Raw genomic sequence first — 22,032 nt, forward strand, 5'->3', positions numbered from 1 at the left:
GTCCTTGGAAATGTAGTCTGAAAAAAAAAAAATCCTACAATTGGAATTCCCTCGTTTTCTTATGAAAAACTCGGTAAGTACCTGTAAGTACTGACAGGAAGTCTCACATGGAGAGCCAGCTCCTCCTCCCTCTAATCTTTGAAATGTCCCAGAACAGGGGCAAGGTGGCTTAGTCTACACACCAAGCTGCAAGGGGTGACTGCCTCTCCCAACAAGATTTTACTATATTTAATAGCATTTTTAAAAAGCAGTATTAAAAGCATGTTTTTTTTGTGGGGCGCCTGGGTGGCTCGGTCGGTTAAGCGACTGACTTCGGCTGAGGTCACGATCTCACGGTCCGGGAGTTTGAGCCCCGCGTCGGGCTCTGTGCGGACAGCTCGGAGCCTGGAGCCTGCTTCCGATTCTGTGTCTCCCTCTCTCTCTGCCCCTCCCCTGCTCGTGCTCTCTCTCTGTCTCAAAAATAAATTTAAAAAACATTAAAAAAAGTAATAATAAAAAAAAAATAAAAGCATGTGTTTTGATTCTTCTTTCCCCCTGAATCTTACCAAAAAATTTCAAAATCCACCAATCAAACCCAGTGGTGGGAGGGCGGGGAGGGCTACAAGGCCAACTGAAAACAAATGTTTCCGCTTTTCTCCCTTCCTACCCTGGCCAAAAGACATTTGAGACCGGCACCAGTAAGATAAAAGCGTCAACATTCGTCTTCCTTTTTTTTTTTTTTTTTTTTTATTAAGAAAGCATGCAAAAAACAACAACAACTTGTGAGACCAAACACCCCCTTGCCAGCCTGCACCAATGCAAAGCATTATGGGTGGTATGAAGGACTCACCAAACCAGAAACATGGGGGTTGAAGAGAGGAAAGCAAGGATGGGTGGACCTCTACCAAGTAACTGCTCCTTCTGTCCCTCTCCTCCAAATTTCTCCCCTATTTCCTCTTGTAGGCAGTGAGCTCGTGCGGTTTTGCACACATCACCCAATACAACAACAACTATACTTCGAGGCCAGCAATGCCGGACTCTCCAAAAAAAGTAGTATTCTTTCCATCTCATGGAGGGGAGGGGAAACTGAGGCCCAAAGAGGGTCAGCTTTGTCCTGTGCCATTTAGCAAGGCTGAGTTCAATGGAAGGGAGCTAAACATCTCAGGAGGTCTGAGAGCCGATCTTCAGCCCTAGTCCCAAATTTCAGTTACTCCAGCTGCCCGCCAGAGCCTTAATGAGACTAGTTTCCAGAAGACACAGATGAATTATAAACAAGGAACATTTACATGTACAATTTAGTCTACCCTCGCAGATCCTGTGTGGATCGGAGTAGAAAAGGGGCTTAGAAAAGAGAAGTGATCATCACTCATCACTTGTAAAGGGGGAATCTTGGGGAGAACAGATGGCAGGGTGTATGTAGGAGGCACCTTGACTGGAAGGAATAAGGAACAGATGCCTAGAATAGGAACACGGGGCAAAGGCATTTTGCCACCCTCTGAGAGAAATTCTCCTTTTCCCCAATGGGAAATATTATGTCATACTTCAACCCCACTGACTGCCCTCCAACACAACGGGGGATTCAAGCCACTCATACCCCCATTTCTTACACAGAACTTCACAGAAATAAAGTGCTCTTTAGTTAACCGCCCTTTCTTGCCCCTTTGCTTCAGCCTTCTTCAACAAGCTCTCGTGTACAACCCCCTTACAAAGAGAGGGAGGGGTGGGTGAGGGGGAAAAGCCGAGGAGCGGAAAGCTAGATCTCCTGGAAGTCATCGGTAAATAAAAGAATGTGAACGAAAAGCAGAAATCACAGAGAGAGTGGCCTTGTCCATTCCTTACATTTTGCCCTGTAGCTTCCAGAAAGCGAACATTCAGGGAAATGAAAACAGAAGTAAAATTGTTTTTCCCTCTCATAACTCGTATTCAACAATTAACATTAAGTACACACTAAGTACTTTGCAACAGTAACTCACGGCCACTCCTCGTTGGAGAGAAGTTGTCCCCGTACCTTATTCTGGGAGTCTCCTTTGATCCTCATAAACTCTCCCCTCTAGATTACGTACTCCCCACAACCTATCTCCTTCACCCCTCAAAAGCCTAATCGCGAAAGCTTCAGCCCCAGTGATCTGGATTCTGAGAGAAGTTATTTGCCCACATAGTTAAATAACTGCAATATTCCCTACCCATGTGTATGCCGACTCCTATTTCCTTCCCCCACCCTCCCACCGCTACCACTAAAGGTTCGGTTCTGCTCTGATCAGCGGGAAAGAGATTCCCATGTTGTCCTAGCATAGGATGAGACTAAGAGGGCGAGAATGGCTCACTTTTCTTTCTTGAGAGTTCCAGAAAATGGGGGAAGAAAAATAAAAGGGAAGGAACTGAGCAAACAGCTGGAGGAGGACAAAATAAAATTTGCCGAATGGGCAAAAGGGATTGAAGGATCATTTGCAAATGCAAATAAGAGCCACAGCGGATTTCCAGAAGGGTTGAACTGAAGCCATCTCCTAAAAGCCCAACCTATACTGAATGGTTGTCCTCGTCCCTATCACAGAAGCAGAGTTCCGGCCAAGACCAAATCTATCCCCAACAGACAGAGGGCTAAGAACGAGCCAATGGAAGTTTCTAGTAGCATATACCCAATTTCTGACTGTTTTATATTCTATCGCCCCTCTACAGTACTTGACTCGACCCACCCCAGACCTCTTATTCCACTAGGATTTTATCGTCACCCTCCATCGCTCTTGGCCCTTGATGGGGAGTGAGGCTCGGCAGAAGGAAGGATTGGAGATATAAAGGGACAAGGAAGAGCTCGGAGGACAAAATTAGCACCATTGAGTAAAACCTGCAAATTCGCGGCTGCCAAGCAGTGTTTCAGATCCCTTTTACTCGATAAGGTGGCTTCTCTAGGACTGGACTGAACTGACAGGAACAGAAAACGATTTAGGGCCAAAAGGTGGGATTAGCATCGAGTTTCTCAAAGAGAAAGGTAAATCAAAGTTGGAAACCCTTCTCTGCAGCCATCGGGGCCTCCCCTTCCAGCCAGATGATTTTAAATTAGCAAGGGGTGGACATGGTCCGTGGAGTAGGGACAGGAGCCTGGGAACAGCATATAACCAATAATAATAATAACAATAATAATAATAATAATACCATAATAAGAATAATAATAAAAGAATTAGGGGAAAAAAACAAGAAGAAAGAGGAAGAAGGAGGTAGGAAAGGGGGGGGTTATCTTCGGCAGCATCTTGCGGTGGCTTCTCTGACAGAGCAAGAAAAAAAGAGAATATATAACTATATACAGGCAAGGAGGAAGGGATGGGCTGGGGCTGCTCTTGCCCCACTGCCAGACTTCACCACCCAGCCTTGGGCTCGTGGCCACACTCCGTGATGCCCTAAGTGATCAAGTCCCAGTCGAAGTCATCAGGGATCTCCTCATTGGCACCAGGAGGTGGAACCGGTGGCCGAGGGACCATATGGTGTGCTGTGGGAAAGACAGGAAGAAATTAAAAGGAGAGCGGACGGGAAGCTATTCTCGCAACCTAGACAGGCAGTGCTACGCCCCAAATAATTCCACGAAGGGCTGGAGAAACTATTGCCCTTATCAGCCCAGAGTTATTTTCGTTGCTTAGCCACCACTCCGGCTGGGTCTCAGGAAATAAACCAGAGTAAACAGGGTTACATGGCAATGTCACAGTAGGCAGGCACTAAGAATTATACTTATGAAGACCACGTAGCAATGAAAAAAAAATGCACAGAATGTACTGTTACATGAAATCACAGAACAGAAATTTGTGTATGTACTACACGGATAAGGAACACATGGAGAAAGTGTCAGATGTTCACCCGAAACACTGAAAACACTTGGGGTTAGGTGGGAAAATAATAGTGATTTAAAGTGAACAACCAGTTAATTTTATACTATTTATGGCAAGTTACGGTCTTCCTTCAACTCCCCCCCACTCCGCCCCCACCCGCAACAGAGATAGTTCAGTCCCAGGCCCCTGATACTAGAAGCCGGGTGACAGGAATGCAGACATGGGCACAAAGCAGGTCCATTTGTATAACATGTTCACTGTAACTGCCTGAGCATATCTCCCATCTAGATTCCAAAGCTAGACATAAATGTTCTCCATCTTTCGTTTATATGGATGCTTTTACTTCCTTTTGTTATTGCAGGCACAAGTTACGTTTAAAGCAAATCAGTCTTGAGGCGCCTGGGTGGCTCAGTCGGTTGGGCGTCCGACTTCGGCTCGGGTCACGATCCCATGGTTCATGAGTTCAAGCCCCGCGTCGGGCTCTATGCTGACAGCTCGGAGCCTGGAGCCTGCTTTGGATTCTGTGTCTCCCTCTCTCCCCACTCACACTCAGTCTCTCTCTCTCAAAAATAAATAAGCATTTTTAAAAAGACTTTAAGAAATAAATAAATAAAGTCAGTCAGTCTTCCTTAGGCTTCCAGGACCTATACCTCCCTAGCAAGGGGCCTGCCCTCTGGCCTTGGAAATCATGAAGGCTCACCCACTCCCAGCAGGGGCAGGTCAAAAGGAAAGAGAAGGCAGGCTCAGTGCCAGAGGAAAACAAGACAACTCGTCAGGGTAGACAGCGTTGGGTTGTTGGAGAAAAAAGCTTCCTGGCTCTTACCTGGGCGATTGTATCCTGCTGAGTCCTGGGTGGGGATCGGGTACATTGGTGACGGGCCAGGGTAGAGGTGGGGGGCTTGTGGGTGCACATAAGAGTTCACTGCCAAAGCAAGACAAGAATTATTTGAGTTCCTTGAAGATGCTTCACTATACTCAATGAAGGAGGGCCCAATAGAGAAAGGAAAGGGAGTAATGCTTCCTCCTCTGAATGTCTTCTCCCTTCCCTACTCTGTTCTGTAGCTCCAGCAGGCGTAAAGGCTTTCTGCAGGAGCTATCAGTCTTCCCCACTCCGTGTGAAAAGGGACCCTAATTGTCCCTAAAACTGTGAAATACCATAGCTATTAGAAGCATGACCCAATATAGAAACGTGATCATTGAATCCCTCATTTCACTGGTTTGAAGCTCACGTAACTAGCGAATCTCAACTCCGCCTGATATGATGCGGGCAGGGGTTGCTGAGACACAAATTTGGAATGGGCCCTTTCCCTTCCCTTTCCTTAAGTAATTCTAGTCTCCCAAATTAAGGTGTACAAAGGAATCACACAGGTTTTCCGTATAGGACTTTACCGACACGAGAGCTGTTCAGTCAGTCAGCATAGCAGCCAAACTAGTCCCACCGCCCAGTGTGGGTCACCGCCGCCCATCAGACGGTTTTTCTCAATTCCCCTCTGCCTCCCCCTCCCTTCTCATTACAAGCTCCACCCCCTCGGCAACTTGCTTTGTTCACTACCTGGGTTCATGGCTGGCTCTTGCTTGCCACCGGTAAGGGCACAGGAGTCAGCGATACGGGCAGGGGCTGGTGGCCGGTGGGAGCCCCCCTGGGGGGGCACGTGACCAGTCTGAGTAAGGAAGTGGTTGAGCGAGTCACACAGATTGGCAATGTGATGCTGGTCGAGGCTCCAGTTCTTCTGCTCTGCCTGTCGCAGACACTCCATCAGCTCTGCAAACAGAGAAGCAAGAAATGCTACCCTCTGCAGAGGTCCCCAAGCCCCTACCGTATCTACCCCCTGTCACTGTTCCAGCCACATCAAAAGTCAACACCACTGGCTATACTCATTGCCAGCAGTAATCGACATCTCTTGGGGCTCTACGTTTTCAAACTCTTCTTCTTCTAGTCGTTCCTTACTAAATTCTTCTTATAACTTCCATCGTACTGGTAAAGAAAAGAAAATTTCCAAGCGAGTGAGTGAATTAGCCGTAGTCACGCTGGTAGTAAGCGGTGACAAAACGCCAAAATGGCGGGGCGCCTGGGTGGCTCAGTCGGTTAAGTGACCGCCGTCGGCTCAGGTCATGATCTCACGGTTCGTGGGTTCGAGCCCCACGTCGGGCTCTGTGCTGGACGCTTGCTCGGAGCCTGGAGCCCGCTTCAGATTCTGTGTCTCCTTCTCTCTCTGCCCCTCCCCCGCTCGTGCTCTGTGTCTCACTTGTGCTTGTGACTCACTCTGTGTCTCAAAAATAAATGAATGTAAAATGAACAAACAAACAAAAAAACTGCAAAATGGTGGTCCAGGTTTCTGAATTCCTGACAGCCTTCCCTCTCCGGGGACAGAAGTGGCTAGGATAAAAACACCGCCATACTTTGAGTGCGTTAAGGCAAAATTAATTAAAATTACTTTGAAAAGAACATCGGCATCGTCCACCCCGTGAAATATGGAGGGGAAGCAGTGGAGTCCTTCACCCTCAAACTTCCCCTTCTGGTTCTGGTTCCTACTGGGTTTTCCGCTAACGCTGTCTTCCCCTGCCCTCCGGTCACCACCTTTTCACCACTAACCTGAGAGCTGTGACTGTTCAATGCTGGACCAGTTGAGCCGATTCACCATCTTAAAGCTTTCCTTTAAGGAGTCGATATTGCAGCACCAGTCAGGAGGAAAGGCTGGAGAGAGAACGGGCAAGTGGGTAAGAAACGGAGGGAAGGGTAAGCCGGCAGCCAGCCGACGGCGGGCCGCCCGCATGCCAGGTCCTCAATCACATCACAAACACCATCTCGCAATCTCCCTCCCTGGAGACTGAGGACTGGAAGAGCTACCGGCGCTCTAGGGATGGGCAGCCTCGAGGGCAGGCCGGAGACTACGTCCAGCAATCGCGGCTGGTCCGAGAATTCCAGAAGACAGAGCCCCAGGTGGCAAGTTGGGCTCACTCAGACGAGCGAACCGTAACTTCCGAACCGACCGCATCTCCAGTCGACAGTCCGAACCGGGGGGGGGGGGGGGGGGGGGGGGGGGGTCAGTCGGCCCTCCGTGGGGCCTCCCGGCACGTCCTTACTCACCAAAGCCAGTACTATTGACAGGAGCCTGGCCTGGTGCCTGCTGTGGCGGCGGAGGCGGTGGCTGGGCAGGATGGGCGTGCGGGTGGTGCTGGTGCGGGCGGTAGCCTCCGTGCTGCAGTGGGGGTGGGTGCATGGCCATCACGGAGGGAGGCCCGTAGCCCTCGGCCCCAGCTTGTTTCCCCCCTGGGGGGGTACAAGCATCCGGACTCGGGGTGTGCAGCGGGGGCGCGCCCCCGACAGTCGAGGGGCCCTGGGCCGTTGCCTGCTGCTGCTGCTGCTGCTGCGGCTGGGACTGTTGGGGTGGCGGCTGTGGCGGCGGCTGCTGCTGCTGCTGAGGTGGCGGCGGCTGCTGCTGGTACATGTAGTAGTTGTTGGAGGGCGGCATGTCCCCCAGGAGAGACGAAAAGCCTGCGGGGCGGAGCAAGCAGGAGAGCCAATCGGGCAACGCGTTTTTCGGCCAAGAGGGACTTCCACGGGCTGGAGGTGGGAGGCCAGAAACCCCAGGCTTCAAAGGGTACGGGCGTTCTGGGACAGCAAGGGTCCCCTCGGCCCCGTCTGCCTCCCACCGCTCCCCGACCTCTGCAGGTTTCACAGGCAGAGGGAGGGCCTTGACAGCGTGGCAACTGCCGAAATTTCAGCAAAAAGATCAGCATGTGCCTCTTTGTGCTATTCTTCGGGGACCTGGCAGGAGGCCCGGAACCATGGTCTCAAAAGAAGTCAGAAATCAGGTGAAGTTTAAAAAGTAAATTATAGGGGCGCCTGGGTGGCTCGGTCGGTTGAGCGTCCGACTTCTGCTCGGGTCATGATCTTGTGGTCTGCGAGTTCGAGCCCCGCGTCGGGCTCTGTGCTGACAGCTCAGAGCCTGGAGCCTGCTTCCGATTCTGTATCTCCCTCTCTCCTGCCCCTCCCCCGATAACCAAGTCTCCATCATTAAGGATGCATACTGATATCGTATCTATAGGCGGGATGATATGTCTGAGAAGTTCATTAAATTACTCCAATTAAAAAAAAAAAAAGCTGGGTGGTAAATGAAACAAGCTGAAAAATACTGGTAGCTGTTAGGGGCGCCTAGGTGCTCAGTTGGTTAAGAGTCTGACTCTTGGTTTCGGCTCAGGTCATGATCTCATGGTTTGTGGTTTTGAGCCTTGCTGACAGCATGGAGCCTGTTTGGGATTCTCTCCCTCCCTCTCTCTCTGCCTCTCTCTAGCTCACACACGCGAACTCTCTCGCTCTCAAAAATAAACAGGGGTGTCTGGGTAGTTCAGTTGGTTAAGCGTTCAACTCTTTTTTTAAAAATTTTTTTTTTCAACGTTTATTTTATTTTTGGGACAGAGAGAGACAGAGCATGAACGGGGGAGGGGCAGAGAGAGAGGGAGACACAGAATCAGAAACAGGCTCCAGGCTCTGAGCCATCAGCCCAGAGCCCGATGCGGGGCTCGAACTCACGGACCGCGAGATCGTGACCTGGCTGAAGTCGGACGCCCAACCGACTGCGCCACCCAGGCGCCCCAAGTGTTCAACTCTTGATCTCAGCTGTGAACTCACAGTTCTGCGGTCGTGAACTCACAGTTCTGCGCTGATGGCACAGAACCTGCTTCAGATGCTGTCTGTCCTCTCTGCCCCTCCCCTGCTTGTGCCCCCTCTCTCTCTCAAATGAATAAAGAACCTTAAAAAAAAAAAAGTTTTAATAAATAAATTAACTAAAAAAATATATTGGTAGCTGTTAAAACTGGGCTGTGTTAAAGTTGGAAACGTAAGGGCTCATTATACAGTTTTCTCTAGTTTTGCAGATGTTTGAGATTTTTCCTACTAAAAACCGACATAAATATAAAAATGCTAAAAAATTGTCTCACAACAGCAGGAGTTCTGAGGGTAAGGATACCACTGCTGCCCCCTCGTGGCCATCCTCTAAATGACCTGCGTTCAGCCATAAAGTCACTGCCCTTCGTTCTGGAAAGGGGAATCCCTCCAACTCGCTTTCTGAAGCTAATAACCTAGCCTGCCTATTGAAACGGCTGTCCTTCAGAACTAAGCCAGAAGAGCTGGACTCCAGAAACAATTTTATTTTATGAGATGCTTCCCCTGACCAGTGACCACCCTCCCCTTGTGTTAAAAATAAGATAAAAGATGGGGCGCCTGGGTGGCTCAGTCGGTTAAGCGTCCGACTTCAGCTCAGGTCACGATCTCACGGTCCGTGAGTTCGAGCCCCGCGTCAGGCTCTGGGCTGATGGCTCAGAGCCTGGAGCCTGCTTCCGATTCTGTGTCTCCCTCTCTCTCTGCCCCTCCCCCGTTCATGCTCCGTCTCTGTCTCAAAAATAAAATAAACGTTAAAAAAAAAATTAAAAAAAAATAAATAAGTAAATAAGATAAAAGGCCAGGGCGCCTGGGTGGCCCAGCGGATTAAGCGTCCAACTCTTCGTTTCGGCTCAGGTCACGATCTCCCAGTTCGTGAAATCGAGCCCCATGTAGGGTTCTGTGCTGGCAGCACAGAGCCTGCTTGAGATTCTCTTTCTCCCTCTCTCTCTGTCCCTCCTGCTTCTCGTGCTTGCTCTCTCTCTCAGAATAAATAAACAGACATTAAAAAGTTGAAAAAGGGACACCAGGGTGCCTCAGTTGGTTAAGCATCAGGCTTTGGCTCAGGTGAGTTCAAGCCCCACACAGGACTCTCTGCTGTCAGCACAGAGCCCGCTTCAGATCTTCTGTCTCCCTGTCTCTCTGCCCCTTCCCAACTTGCATGCTCTCTCTCTCTCAAAAATAAACATTTTTTAAAAAACTAAAAAGGAGTGCCTGGGTGGGTCAGTCAGTTAAACGTCCAATTTTATTTAGCTCAGGTCATGATCTCACAGTCCGTGAGTTCGAGCCCCGCATCGGGCTCTGTGCTGACAGCTCAGAGCCAGGAGCCTGGTTCGGATTCTGTGTCTCCCTCTCCCTCTGCCCCTCCCCCGCTCATGTTCGGTCTCTTTCTCAAAAATAAAGAAACATTAAAAAAAAAATAAGACAGATGGGAGAGAAGAGAACGTCACCACCCATTCAGAAGTACAAGTATAAGCAGAAGATGTTCATGCTCTCATCCCAAGTGCAGACTCACCATGCTGAGAGGAGGAAGATTTCTCCAGCATGGATTTGTAGAGGTTGCGAAAGGACCAACTTAGATCCTGAAAATTGATCTCTGAGTAGGAGAACTTGAAGTCATGGTTGGTATTATACAGGGGAGGGGGACCCTCAGCGCTTTCTCGGCCTGGAGCCCCGGCTGCCACTGCTCCGCCATCCACAGATCCTGTGCCCTGCAAAAAGGAGTAAGAAAGACTTGATGCATGTCCTAAATAAGGACCAAAACAGCCCTGGAATGGTCACCAAGCTCCCTGGCTTGCCGTCATCCTCTCCTGACTTTTCAGTGAATGAACATCATTTTCTCCTTCTGTCTCACTTATTCCTACCACGATTACCTCTAGCCCTTTTCTTATGTTCCATCCATCTTCCCTTCTCCTAACCTTCTGGCTCCCCTTCTTCTCTTCTTACCACTTTATTCCCCCTGATCATTCTCCAAGTTCTGTTACGTCCACCTCTCAGCTTCCCTCTTGTGCTTTCCCCTTCCTTCCCAATTTATCTCCTACTGCATCACAAATCCCCAGTACATAGTTTTGAACTGGCAGATATATGAAACCATTCAACTGCCCCCCACCCCCATCCACCCATCCCTAGGCACCTGACACCTCTCTTCTTACCTGGCTGTAGCTGGTGATAGATGTGGGGCTCTGAAGGGACATCTGAGGATTCCCCTCGGAAGGCAGTGAGGCTTCTCCACTCCCTGGAACGCCTCCCCGTGGGCTCTTGCTTGCCTCCTGTTCTGGCGAGTCTTGAGATAGCTAAGGATTGTGAAAGAACAAAATCCATACGTAGAAACTAAACATCCTCCCAAGACCCATGGTTTCACCTCCGCGGGCATTCCTCCTTTGCCCCAAACATAGAAAAGGACTGAAAATACGGGAAAGGTTGCGGAAGGAGCAGGTGGAGCAGAAGCAGCCCCTCCCCACGAGGTGGGGACTTACATCATCATCTGGAGGGTGTCTTCTCTTCCGGGAGATGTCAGGGCAGGTGTCGATCGTCCAGTAAGAGCCCTGGAAGGAGAACCCATCCCCACAGAAAACAAAATCATTACACACGGAAATTCCCACCTTTGGTAAAGCAGATATTTGGGAGGATTTTCACCAACAAATAAGTCATATTAAGAAAAATAACTGGAGAGGGGTATCTGGGTGGCTCAGTCAGTTAAGCGTCCGACTCTTGGTTTCGCCTCAGGTCATGATCTCAGGGTTTTGAGTTCAAGCCCTGCATTGGGCTCTGCGCTCACAGTGTGGAGCCTGCTTGGGATTCTCTCTCTCCCTCTCACGCTCTGTCTCAAAATAATTAAATAAACTTAAAAAAAAAAAGAAAAGAAAAAGGAGGGGCACCTGGGTGGCTCAGTCGGTTGAGCATCCGACTTCAGCTCAGGTCATGATCTCGCAGTTCGTGAGTTCGAGCCCCGCGTCGGGCTCTGTGCTGACAGCTCAGAGCCTGGAGCCTGCTTCAGATTCTGAGTCTCCCTCTCTCTCTGCCCCTTCCTGGTCATGTTCTGTCTCTGTCTGTCTCTCAAAAATGAATAAACGTTAAAAAAAATTTTTGAAAAAAAGAAAAGCAAAAGGAAAAGAAATGGAGAATCACACAGAATCCTGAGGGAACTGGCTATTTTTGAGGAGTAAATATGTCCTAAAAGCCCAACGAGTATGTCAGAGGTATGCCCAGTGGCCCAAACATAGGCCTGGATTGTTCTGGAGGGCCAAAACATTGGTATCTAGTTCAAAGAGTTGGAAATGTCCAGACACAACCCTTCCCTTCTGTGTGATCTGAGGCAAGGCTCTCCTGAACTCTAGTGTCCACATTGATCCAATGAAGAAACTGGTCTATCTCTTTTCCCCTTTAAAGATAAAAGTCATGGGATTTTTGTACAGAAAAGTTCCTACAAAGGTTCTGAAGTCCACCTTTTACATCTAGAAAGAGTACCACACATTAAAAAAGACAGCATTAAAGTCAACTTTACCATAAATAAGTCTATTTAAAAATAAGATTTCACCATCTTTCTTTTTTTTAAATTTTTTTTGTTGTTGTTGTTAATGTTTATTTATTTTTGAGAGAGGGAGAGACAGAGTGCAAGCTGGGGAGGGGCAGAGAAAGAGAGGGAGACACAGAATCCGAAGCAGGCTCCAGGCTCCCAGCTGTCCGCACAGAGCCCGACGTGGGGCTTGAACTCATGAACCGTGAGATCATGACCTGAGCCGAGGTTGGACGCTAACCCGACTGAGCCACCCAGGCGCCCCTTTCACCATCTTTCTTAGTCACTCGTGCCAGTGGAGGCCCACAAGCTTGATAGCCACGCTGTTCCTTTGAGAAAAAATAAAGCTGCTTCTCTAATTAACATGATTTCCTCTTCTGGATAATTAAAACAGCCACAGGACTCTGGGCTGTCAACTGCTCCTCTCTCCTTCCTGCCCCTTCTTTCAATGCTTACAGGAGTGTCTCACCTTCCCAGGGTCATCCCGAGGTCTGGGCACCTTCCGGAAACACTTGTTGAGAGAAAGGTTGTGCCGAATTGAATTCTAGGGAAACAGAGAAGCAAGTTAGCTTTGAGCATTGTGTAAAGCAGAAAATTTTCCAATAGGACACAGAGGGACACCAAAGGACATAACACACAATAAAGTTCAAGTACCAAGCAAACTGAGCACCTCTTTACTGATGGAGGAACTTACCTACTAGACAGCAAGAGCAATGAGACACGAAAATGCAGAAATTAAACTGATGGGAGGTAATGGCTATAAACTTGACCACCAGGTGCTTCCAGTATATAAAAGAAGTATATAATCTGATTATGTAGTTTTTCAATCTTTCCACCCAACTGAAAATAGGCTTATAAACGCCTCAAAATCACATCTGTCCAGGGGGGCCTGTGTGGCTCAGTCGGTTGAATGTCCGACTTCAGCTCAGGTCATGATCTCCCAGTTCGTGGGTTTGAGCCCCGCGTCGGGCTCTGTGCTGACAGCTCGGAGCCTGAAGCCTGCTTCGGATTCTGTGTCTCCCTCTCTCTCTGCCCCTAACCCACTCACATGTGGTCTCTGTCTCTCTCAAAAATAAATAAACATTAAAAAAAAAATGCTTTTTGAAATCACGTCTGTCCAGTTTCTTAATTCATTCTATCCGTGGTCAAAGAATAACACTTGAAAACGGTTTATGTAAATAAAAACAAAACATAAATTAGGAGCAAAACAACGGCACAGGTCCACCTTTTGTTTTCTCAACCGCCCACGGAATGCTCACATTTGGAGGAAAGAAGCCACGTTGCCTATGTGTGCTGGGTGAGGTTGGGGGTTGTGGTCTGTGGCGGGGGCATATTCATCAAGGAAAACCTGAACGCCTTTAATAGTCTCCAGCTCATCATCTGGTTTGTACATTAACTGGTGATTTGCAGAGCGAAAGAACTGCGTTAGAGTCCCAGCCCTACTCAACAATTGGCAGATGAGTTGCGCTTCTAAAAGACTGAGAACATCAGTCTTCCTTCTCTGCCTGGAAGAGGAGTTTCCTTCCTCCTTTAGCTCCAGCCAAACAACTTATCCTCTTAGGACTTGCTTGGCGGATGAGGTGTTGGTGAAGGACCTTATTATTATTATTATTATTAGTGGCATACGATTCTTTAAAAGATGAGGATTATGTGCAATGAAGCTTTGGGAATCTGATGAGGCTCCTACCTCTAGGTAGGAAGGAGCAATGCCATGCCTTGCACAGTGACTTGAACATAGCAGCGTGGCAATAAGCATTTGTGAAATGAATGAATCTCCTTTTTGAGGACTCAGAAGATAAGAGGGTATGACGAGCAACAAGCATCCTGCCGTCCTCATAACTACACTCAGTAGCTCGGTATCCCTTGGAGTTTCCCTGCTATACCTTATGAAAGTTGTTCAACTCTGAAAAAGAGCAGGGGATGGGAAATGGTAAGATTTTTAAGTTCGCACATCTCTGCAACAGGTCAGAGCGAACCGGACCAGGTTATAGGAAGAAACAAAAGTCGAGGAAAAGGTTGTCAAGGGCTGAAAATAAGCGCAGGCTACAGAAGCCATCCCACCTTCCAACCGATGCCAGCGTTCTTGTAATAGGGGAAGTTGTCACAGATCCAGCGGTAAATCTCGCTGAGGGTCATCTTCTTGGCAGGAGAGGAGTTGATGGCATAGGTGATGAGGGTGGCATAGCTGTACCGTGGTTTGCCATCCTGGTGGACAGCTGCCTCGTCTTTGCTCAGGGTGGCATTCGGATCTGTGGGTGAGCCCGGCGGGCACTTGCGGCCGCCACCTGGAGGCCCAGCCTGGGAGGCACTCCCAAGCTTCTCAATGGTAGCTCGAAGGGTCAGCTGGGGGAGCCAGTCTATGGAGGTGAGGCTACTCTCTAGGTCAGAAGCCATGGTACTTCTGGGTTCTGCACAGAAGAGAACAAAGGGGAGAGGAAAATAGAATAGGGGAGTGTAACCTCTGCTTACTAGCGGCAAATAATATTCAAATCTTTGTGCTTTCAGGGAAGTAGAGTTTCTTCGCACTATAATTCCCACAGGAGACTGTCATGGGAAGGCCCGCAGCCAAGTGTTCCCAAAGCCCCCGAACAACGTATCACCAATCGTCTATCGGATGACAGATTGGTACTTACATCTTAACATAGGACAAGCCAATAGGACTCTCTCCCTTCCTTCAGGACTAAGAGAGATATCAAACCACCCACGGAATTGAGCTATGCCCTCCATCCTCCTTACTTGAAACCCTGCAACATAACATTTTCAACTATGTAATTAAAAAACAAAACAAAACAAAAACTTCATATACCAGGTAAAATCAGCCAAAGTCTACTCTGCGATCATGTGACGCTTGTTTGATTACATACAACATCCCAGATAGATAGCACAAGTGAACACGTAAAGAAAAACAGTCTGAGTAAACACAAATGCACACTAACGAAGCACACACCGACACTTCTAACGATGTTTTGTATCAGCTCTATTTGAGCACGCACCCTGTTGATTCCCACACATGCGCACCTGAGGCACATGAGGTATATCCCAAGCATAAATTGCATATGACAACCAGCAAAGGACAGATCGGACGCGAGACACACACGCAAACGGTGGCCCACGTCCCCAGAGATCGCAATCGGCTACACAACGTACATTACCAGCAGAGCACAGAGTCACACAGAGGCAACAGATCCTGAGTAGGGCTGCCCTCGCACCTTTAAGGCTACCCCTGGCGAGCTCCCGCCCACAGACACCAAACCAACACCAGGAAGAAGGCATCAGCAAGGACCTCCCACCTCTCAGCCCGCCGGGCTTCAAGGAGCCCGGGAGACACCCGGCTGCGTGCACACCGGTAACAATCAGATAGCCCGGCTAAAAATAGCCACTCCGGGGCCAAGAGCTGGCTCCCCTTCTCCCGCCCTCCTCCTCTCTCCTTCCTTCCCAGCCAGGCACACACACACGCTCGCTGCACCTCCGTGCAAACTCCTGGCGCTGCCAGACCGCCCACGCCTGATGTTTGCACACCCTGCCGCCACCCACACCGCCTGGGCGCTCCTGCTGGCGGAGAGGTGTAGCTAGAGTGACGTCTCCGCGGGGGAAGGTGAAGAACGCCGGGTGCTGCCTGTACTGCAGGGTCTAGAAAGGCTGGCAGGAAGCGCTTGGTAGCCATTTGGCGCTCCCCTACGGCCCAGGCCGGCAAGCCCCTGGAGCACTTGCTGCCTGACGGGTTTGTGCCTGCACCGCCCGGGAGATGCGGGCCGGTGTTTCTTTCTCCTGCCCCTGCTGAGAGCCCCACCGGGGCATCTGTCGCGAGGAGCCGGGGCTGGCGCGCCTCAGCATTCAGAATCCTGGGCAGAAACACATCGCGTATGTGATCTCTAAATCCGCACCCGGATAATATGCACAAGCATGGCACACACAAATCCATACACTTTGCAGGTAAAAAAGCTCAACCCCAGATACGACCGCCAAACCCTCTCTCCGGACTCCAACACACCCTTCAGGCCGTCAGCTCACTCTTCGACCGGTGACCCTTCCCCTTGAGATTCACCCTTTCTCCTCAGGGTCAGAGTTCTCACTCGTGTCCCTCTCCCCCACCCCACCCCCCAGGTCCCCGCCCACGCGATCTTTGCATGTACACACATGTCCCCCGTGCTGTGGGCCTCACCAGCGACACACCCACTCCACAAGGGTGAGGGAAACACCTTAGTGCCTCAGGGGACTGAGCAGCAAGAGACCCAGTTGAAACCCAAGAACTGTTGACAGGAGGAAGGAAAAAAAAAAAAAGGCTATGTTTATAAATAGCATCATGAAGGGGCTTCCCCTTCACCCTCAGCTTCTCTCCCCACCATCCTCCTTTTCAGCCCACCACTACCATCTGGCCTTAAAATCATGGAAACCTCGGTGGCTCAGTCGGTTGAGCATCTAACTCTTGATTTCAGCTCAGGTCATGATCTCATGATTCATGAGATCGAGCCCCGCATGGAGCTTGGCATGGACAGTGTAAAGCCTGCTTGGGATTCTCTCTCTCTCTTTCTCTCTCTCTCTCTCTCCCCCTCCCTCTCTCTCTCTCCCTCTCTCTCTCAAAATAAATAAATAAACATTTTTTAAAAATCATGGAAACTTGGGAACTGATAGGGACATCTAATCATTCCAGGAAGCGCCAGACCTCCTAGCACATTAGTAAGTCAAAACTCCGTAACATCTGGGATAAAGCAGGGCACCTGGGGCAATAATCGGTCCTACAGCTGGGTTTTCCCAGCTGAACAGTAACATGACAATCAGCAGGTTCTCAAGGACCAGAGTTCCCCTGGACCCTCCCCAGAAAGGATGGGGGGGGGGGGGCCTGTAAAGAATCCCCCATTATCTCCTGCTCAAGATCCCTAGGAAACCTCATCTTAAGAACACAGAAGACTTCCAGGATGCTTCATTTGAAAGTCTCCCCACGTTGGACAGGGACAATCTACAGAGTAAATTTCAAGTGGTTCACAGAACCCGTGTGGCACATGCCGATCACCGTGAATTCCAGAAGGGGAAGCACTCTCAGCCTTTTGCTAGTTGTTCTGTGCCCTGCCCTCTCCGCAACCCGGCAAGCAGGTTAGGAGAGGTTAAATTTAACCTCTCCGCAGCAGCCTCCCGGTCAGCCCTCCAGATACCACCCAGCGCTCAAAATATATCTTAACCTTACCAGCTACAAGACGCTTGCAGCAAAAGGTCCTTCTGATCTTTTCGCACCATTCTCCCTTTACCCATCTGACTTCCTTGCCCTCGCCACTTCCCCATTCTTGAAGGGCAGCCTAATGCATAGGATCTCAGAGACTGAGCTCCCTCGGTTCTATTCCCCACCTTGACACTGACTCACCAACACTAAATGTCCCGAACCACCCCTTGCTCCCTAAAGTCCTGATGCCTCGGTTTCCCCCTTCAATAAAAGGGATGGAGTCATAAACACTGCCAAAGCTTCCTCCCTGGAGGGAAGTGAATGAAGCTTAACGAGCTCGTGGCTGCCCCGCATTCCATGCTCCCCAAAATAATGGCACGAGGCTAATGTTCAGAGCTATTATTAGAAAAGCAAACAAGAGGTACTTCCATGTCTCCGTCCGACCAACCTAGTTACCCAGACCTCTCTCTCCAGGTGGGCCTCGTGCCACTGGGCTTGGGCAGAACCTGAGTCAGGCTACATTCTTCTCTGCGTGCTGGAAGACTGAAAGGAAATACCCATAGAAACTGGGAAAGGCAGCCAGAGGGCAGGCTCCATCAGATCCACAGGACCTCTAAGGAAGACTACAGTACTGGGGGAAAGGCTGAGAAAAACCGAAAGACACTCTGTTGGAGCGGAAGACTGATCCTGGATGAGACGTGTAAGATCCCAAATAAGAGGCACGGTTTTCTTCCCGCTTTATCTGAAAGGCCAATAAGTGTTCCCTGTGTGGTGCCAGGTCAGGCATTAAGGAGCGATAACTCCCTGCCACGTACAGAATGCCAAAACTAACAGAGCAGTGGTTAAGTTTACCACATTACCAATTACCAGCCAGGCCGCCTGGGTTTCAATCCTGGCTCCACAACCCACTGGCTGTGCCAGCGCAGGCAAGTTACTTAACCTCTCTGTGTTGCAGTTTCTTCTAGAAAATAGAGATGATAACCGCACCTACATAGGGTTGTTGTAACGATTGCCTCGAGTTGATATTTTCAAAGTATTTAGCACGTGTTATGTAAGTATAGCTATTTTTTTTTTAATGGGGCAGGAGGGGAGAGAATATTAGAAATTAGAAACTAGAAAACAGACCAGAGAGGTAAGACTGGAAGCAGCAAAGCCCGCCACGGTTTACAAAACCTGCGCTGAGCTTGCAGTAGCTTTCGGGATGTCAGAACCCCAAACTTTTCCTTGGGGGATCGTGTCACCCCAGTGCTGACCGAGGCCAGGATGAAGTCAACTCCGAAGATGAAGGAGTGAGGGCATATCATCTCTTGTTTTTCAGCAAGAACCAGGTCTCGTCGTAAAAGACGCGATCTGGAAAACGGCCCTTTCCGAATCGTAGCTTAATCCAGGCCCACAGCCATCTGCTTCTAACGGATTCCACAGAGGCAGGGAAAATTAGGGAAACCCAGTCCCGGCCAGGCCGCCGTTACACGGTGCGGTGGTGGGACACCTGGTAGTTCTGGGACGTGGTTTGCCCTGAGCCATTCAACAGGTTGCATTCCAGTGTCTGGGAAAGCACTTTGTAAAGAAATCAGCTGCTATTACACCACAGTCGGCTCCTTCAAGAGGTGGGAGAGGGAGTCCTAGAGTTGAGAGCCAAGGATCCTCATGCTTTTGAGACCAGAGACATCATAAATTAAACTCGGGGCGCCTGGGTGGCTCAGTGGGTTGAGCGTCCGACTTCGGCTCGGGTCATGAGCTCACCGTCCGTGAGTTCGAGCCCCACGTCGGGCTCTGTGCTGACAGCACGGAGCCTGGAGCCTGCTTCAGATTCTGTGTCTCCCTCTCGCTCTCTGCCCCTCCCCCCCTCATGCTCTGTCTCTCTCTGTCAAAAATAAATAAACATTAAAAAAAAAAAAGGAATTAAACTCTCCTGCTAGTTCTAGAAGAAGTGGCCCCCAGGCTGACCCTGAGCTGCCCTGCCGCAGGAGATGACTTTCGTGCAGCCATTCAGGAGGGTTCCCACCGGCCAGGGCAGGCCGAGCCTTTTCTCCAAGCAGAGCATCCTGACCAGCACCTTCTCTAGGTCCTTGCACAGGAGCACCTGCTTCTAGAGGCCTACCAGAAACATAGGATTCTGGGTGATTGGAGGTTTCGCATGAAAAGTACATGCGTAACTGTCTCCACATACACGTAACCACTCGAAACACAGAGGAGCCACATTCACCTGAATGAAGAAACACGTGACCGCCCTTCTATAGCACAGCCGTAAAAAGCCGGATCGTAACCCTGCCTCATACACTACTAGCCGGTAGCTTCCAGGACCAAGTATGCGCATTTAGGGACTCAGGCAGCCCCCCACGGCTCAGTCAGAGAAAGAAGAAGAAAACACCAAAATCACGTAGGATGAAGCCTCCCACTTGGTTTGGCTGTGAGGTGCCTGCAGATGATGAGGCAGATGCTAATGGCACAACAGGAAAGCTAGCGACCCCGGGCTGAAAGACACCCTGCTGACCGCAGCGCCCCCCTCCGGGTCAGCTAGCGGGGATTTCCTGGCACAGTTCTCCTGCCTTCTCTGAAGAGTCTGGGCTTTGATGATTCCTGCTCACGTCTCATGAGAGCAAACTTCAATATAAGCTTCCAGAGACACGGAACCGAACAAGAAACAGGAAGGGACAAGATGAAGCTGTTAGGTGCTCTTCTGAAAGAAAACTCATCGGAGGTCAAATCTCCCTGGTGGTCAACTGATTCGGATGGAAGAGTGGAAGGAGGCTAGGCAGCGGCACCCCTCTCTTCCTATCCGGGATCTACCTTTTCCTGAGGACCTGTCAGTGTAGGGCAGGAGCTGCGGAGGGCACAGGGGCAGTGGTACGGGGCCAGCCCCAGGGAGGAACTTCGACCCAGGAGTTAGACTTCCCTACACCCTTTCTTCTTGCCTTGGGATGTGGGGGCTGTCCCTTTTCCCTTTGGTGTTTATTGCCGGAAGATTTTATTCCATCCAGGAATGGGAATGTCACAAGAGAAGGCCTCCTGGTGTCTGAGGAAGGGTGAGTGGGGACAGGCTGATCATCTTGTCCAGGAGACGGTAACCACAGGGGTGGGAGAAAACGATCTGCTGGACATTAAGCTGAGGCAGGGTTCCAAGGTAAGAAAATGCAATGCCAATGGAGGCAAGTCAAGTCCAGGCTCTGGGATGCCACGATGACTTTGGGGCGGGCCCACTCTGGGGTGAAAAAAGCCCCCAAACGGAGGAGGGTATGGGAGTCCGGTTGGGATGTGTCCATCATTATTACGCCGTATGGATGGCGTTGTGAAAATGCAGGTGCTTGCTGATCTTCCTCTGCCGTCAGCATGAAAACGTACATTTCCCCGGGGACCTCAAATGACTCCCATCTGTCTAGTCCTCAAACGCTAAAGAAGCCCATTTCCCAGAGCCTGGGCGGCAAGATGTCAGTTGGAATCCGAGAGCTTCCTCAGAACACATTGCCCTGGGGATTCTCTGAGTTATTACCCTACCTTCCCCGGCAGTGAAACCCACGAGCCACCAGCTCAGCCCCTACACCCACTAGTACTAAAGAGGACAGAGAAGGTGAAAGAGAGTACTAACCTGTCTCCAAGGTTCCCCCAGCAAAGGGAGGGAACCACCTGGTACTGGAGTTTGGGGTTGGAGGGACTCCCCTCTTCAAAGGCAGATGAAGCGTGTCATCCTCGGTGGCTCTTCCCGTACTTGGCTGAGCATCCCAAGCTGGGGAGGGGAACCGGGTCCCCTGAAGGTGAGGAGCGGAGGGAGGAGGGGGAGGGGGAGGGGGAGAAGGAGGTCCTACCTGGGGAAGGTGGCACACCCCCCACACCCTGCCTGTTCCCCTGGGGAGGAGGGGAGGAGCCTCTCCCAACCAGGAGTTGTCTCCTCCCCCTTGGGGGAGTCCCCCTCCCCCCCAAAGTGGATCTTTCGGGAGTGGAGGGCTCCTTGTGTCTGCTGGAGATCTGAGCGGAGGGGCTCTGCCCTGTTCCACTGTCTAGGTACAAGGAAGTTGAGGGGACAGTTCTTCCCCTCTCCTGAAAGGCTGAAAGCCGACTCCTCTTCTGTCCCTGGAGGGTCCCCCGCTTCTGAATGCAAGGACTCCTCTCCCCCGTGAGTACTGGATAGGATGCAGGGCGCCTACTCCATAGGCATTTCCCCCTTTTCTCTTCGCCTCGAAAAGTCCTGAACTGCTGAGAGTGTGCGTTTGGAGGGGTGGAGGCACGCTGGGGCGGTCTCACTCGGTCGGCTTCCTTTAGTAAGATCACCCCTTTCTACTTCTGGAGGTCTATCCCCGGGCCAGGATGGGGGTTTTCCTCGCCCCTACGAAGGAGAGAGTCTCCCCTCCAGGGGTCTCCCCCTTGCCTCGCCCGAGTGGTGAGGGTCTTCCCTCCGGCCGGGAGAGAGGCTGCTCCCCGTCCCCGCTCCCGCCTCCGCTCCGGGGGTGCCCCCGAGGGTGGGGTTTTCCTACTCCCCGCTCTCCCTGAGCTGGCCTGGGCAGCAGGGTCCGGGAGGCCGCGGCTCCCGTCGCCGGTCCCCGGCCACTGTGGCGGCAGCGCCTCTTCTAGTCCCGTCCCGTCCGGTCCGCTCCCTCCGGCGCGTGAGGCCCCCGGCGCTGCCACCTCTCGGGCTGCGGCCAGTCCGGGCTCCCGGGGAGCCTGAAGGCGGACGGACAGTGTCAGGGCTCGGCTCGGGCTCGGGCTCGGCTCGGCTCCGCTGCAGGCCCCGGCTCCTCCCCGGCCTCCGCGCCGCGCTCCGCGCCCCTCCCCCTCCCCCGCCCGCCCGGCCGCCGCCGCCGCCGCCTCCCGGCGCGGGTTAAGGAGGAGCGGGCGGCGCCGAGCCGCGGGCAGCGCCGCCGGGGTGCGCCGCGCGGGGGAGAGCGGCGCGCGGCCCGCCGCCCCGGGGGCC

The 22,032-nt window shown here is 51.1% G+C and overlaps 1 protein-coding gene across 1 annotated transcript; it reads right to left on the reverse strand.

The window, feature by feature from the left end:
• Window positions 1-707: 707 nt before the first annotated feature.
• On the reverse strand, window positions 708-21,511 carry FOXJ2 (forkhead box J2). Its single transcript, XM_043564666.1, has 11 exons — window positions 20,713-21,511; window positions 14,033-14,379; window positions 12,441-12,515; window positions 10,932-11,000; window positions 10,608-10,748; window positions 9,971-10,166; window positions 6,883-7,290; window positions 6,388-6,489; window positions 5,347-5,556; window positions 4,618-4,716; window positions 708-3,460 (listed from the first exon to the last, which is right to left on the reverse strand). Exons 2-11 carry the CDS (start codon window positions 14,363-14,365, stop codon window positions 3,372-3,374), a joined length of 1,722 nt encoding a protein of 573 aa, XP_043420601.1. The 5' UTR covers window positions 14,366-14,379; window positions 20,713-21,511; the 3' UTR covers window positions 708-3,371.
• Window positions 21,512-22,032: the final 521 nt, after the last annotated feature.

Source organism: Prionailurus bengalensis, chromosome B4, assembly GCF_016509475.1.
Source record: "Prionailurus bengalensis isolate Pbe53 chromosome B4, Fcat_Pben_1.1_paternal_pri, whole genome shotgun sequence".
Lineage (NCBI taxonomy): Eukaryota > Metazoa > Chordata > Mammalia > Carnivora > Felidae > Prionailurus > Prionailurus bengalensis.

Bases quoted from the DNA above. Each gene is read 5' to 3' on its own strand.
- FOXJ2 (XM_043564666.1), bottom strand. From the start codon at position 14,365: ATGGCTTCTGACCTAGAGAGTAGCCTCACCTCCATAGACTGGCTCCCC. The intron at 7,291-9,970 runs GTGAGTCTGCAC...TCCGCCCCGCAG, and splicing joins ATCTTCCTCCTCTCAGCATG to GCTTTTCGTCTCTCCTGGGG. The intron at 3,461-4,617 runs GTAAGAGCCAGG...TCTTTCCCACAG, and splicing joins AGCAGGATACAATCGCCCAG to CACACCATATGGTCCCTCGG.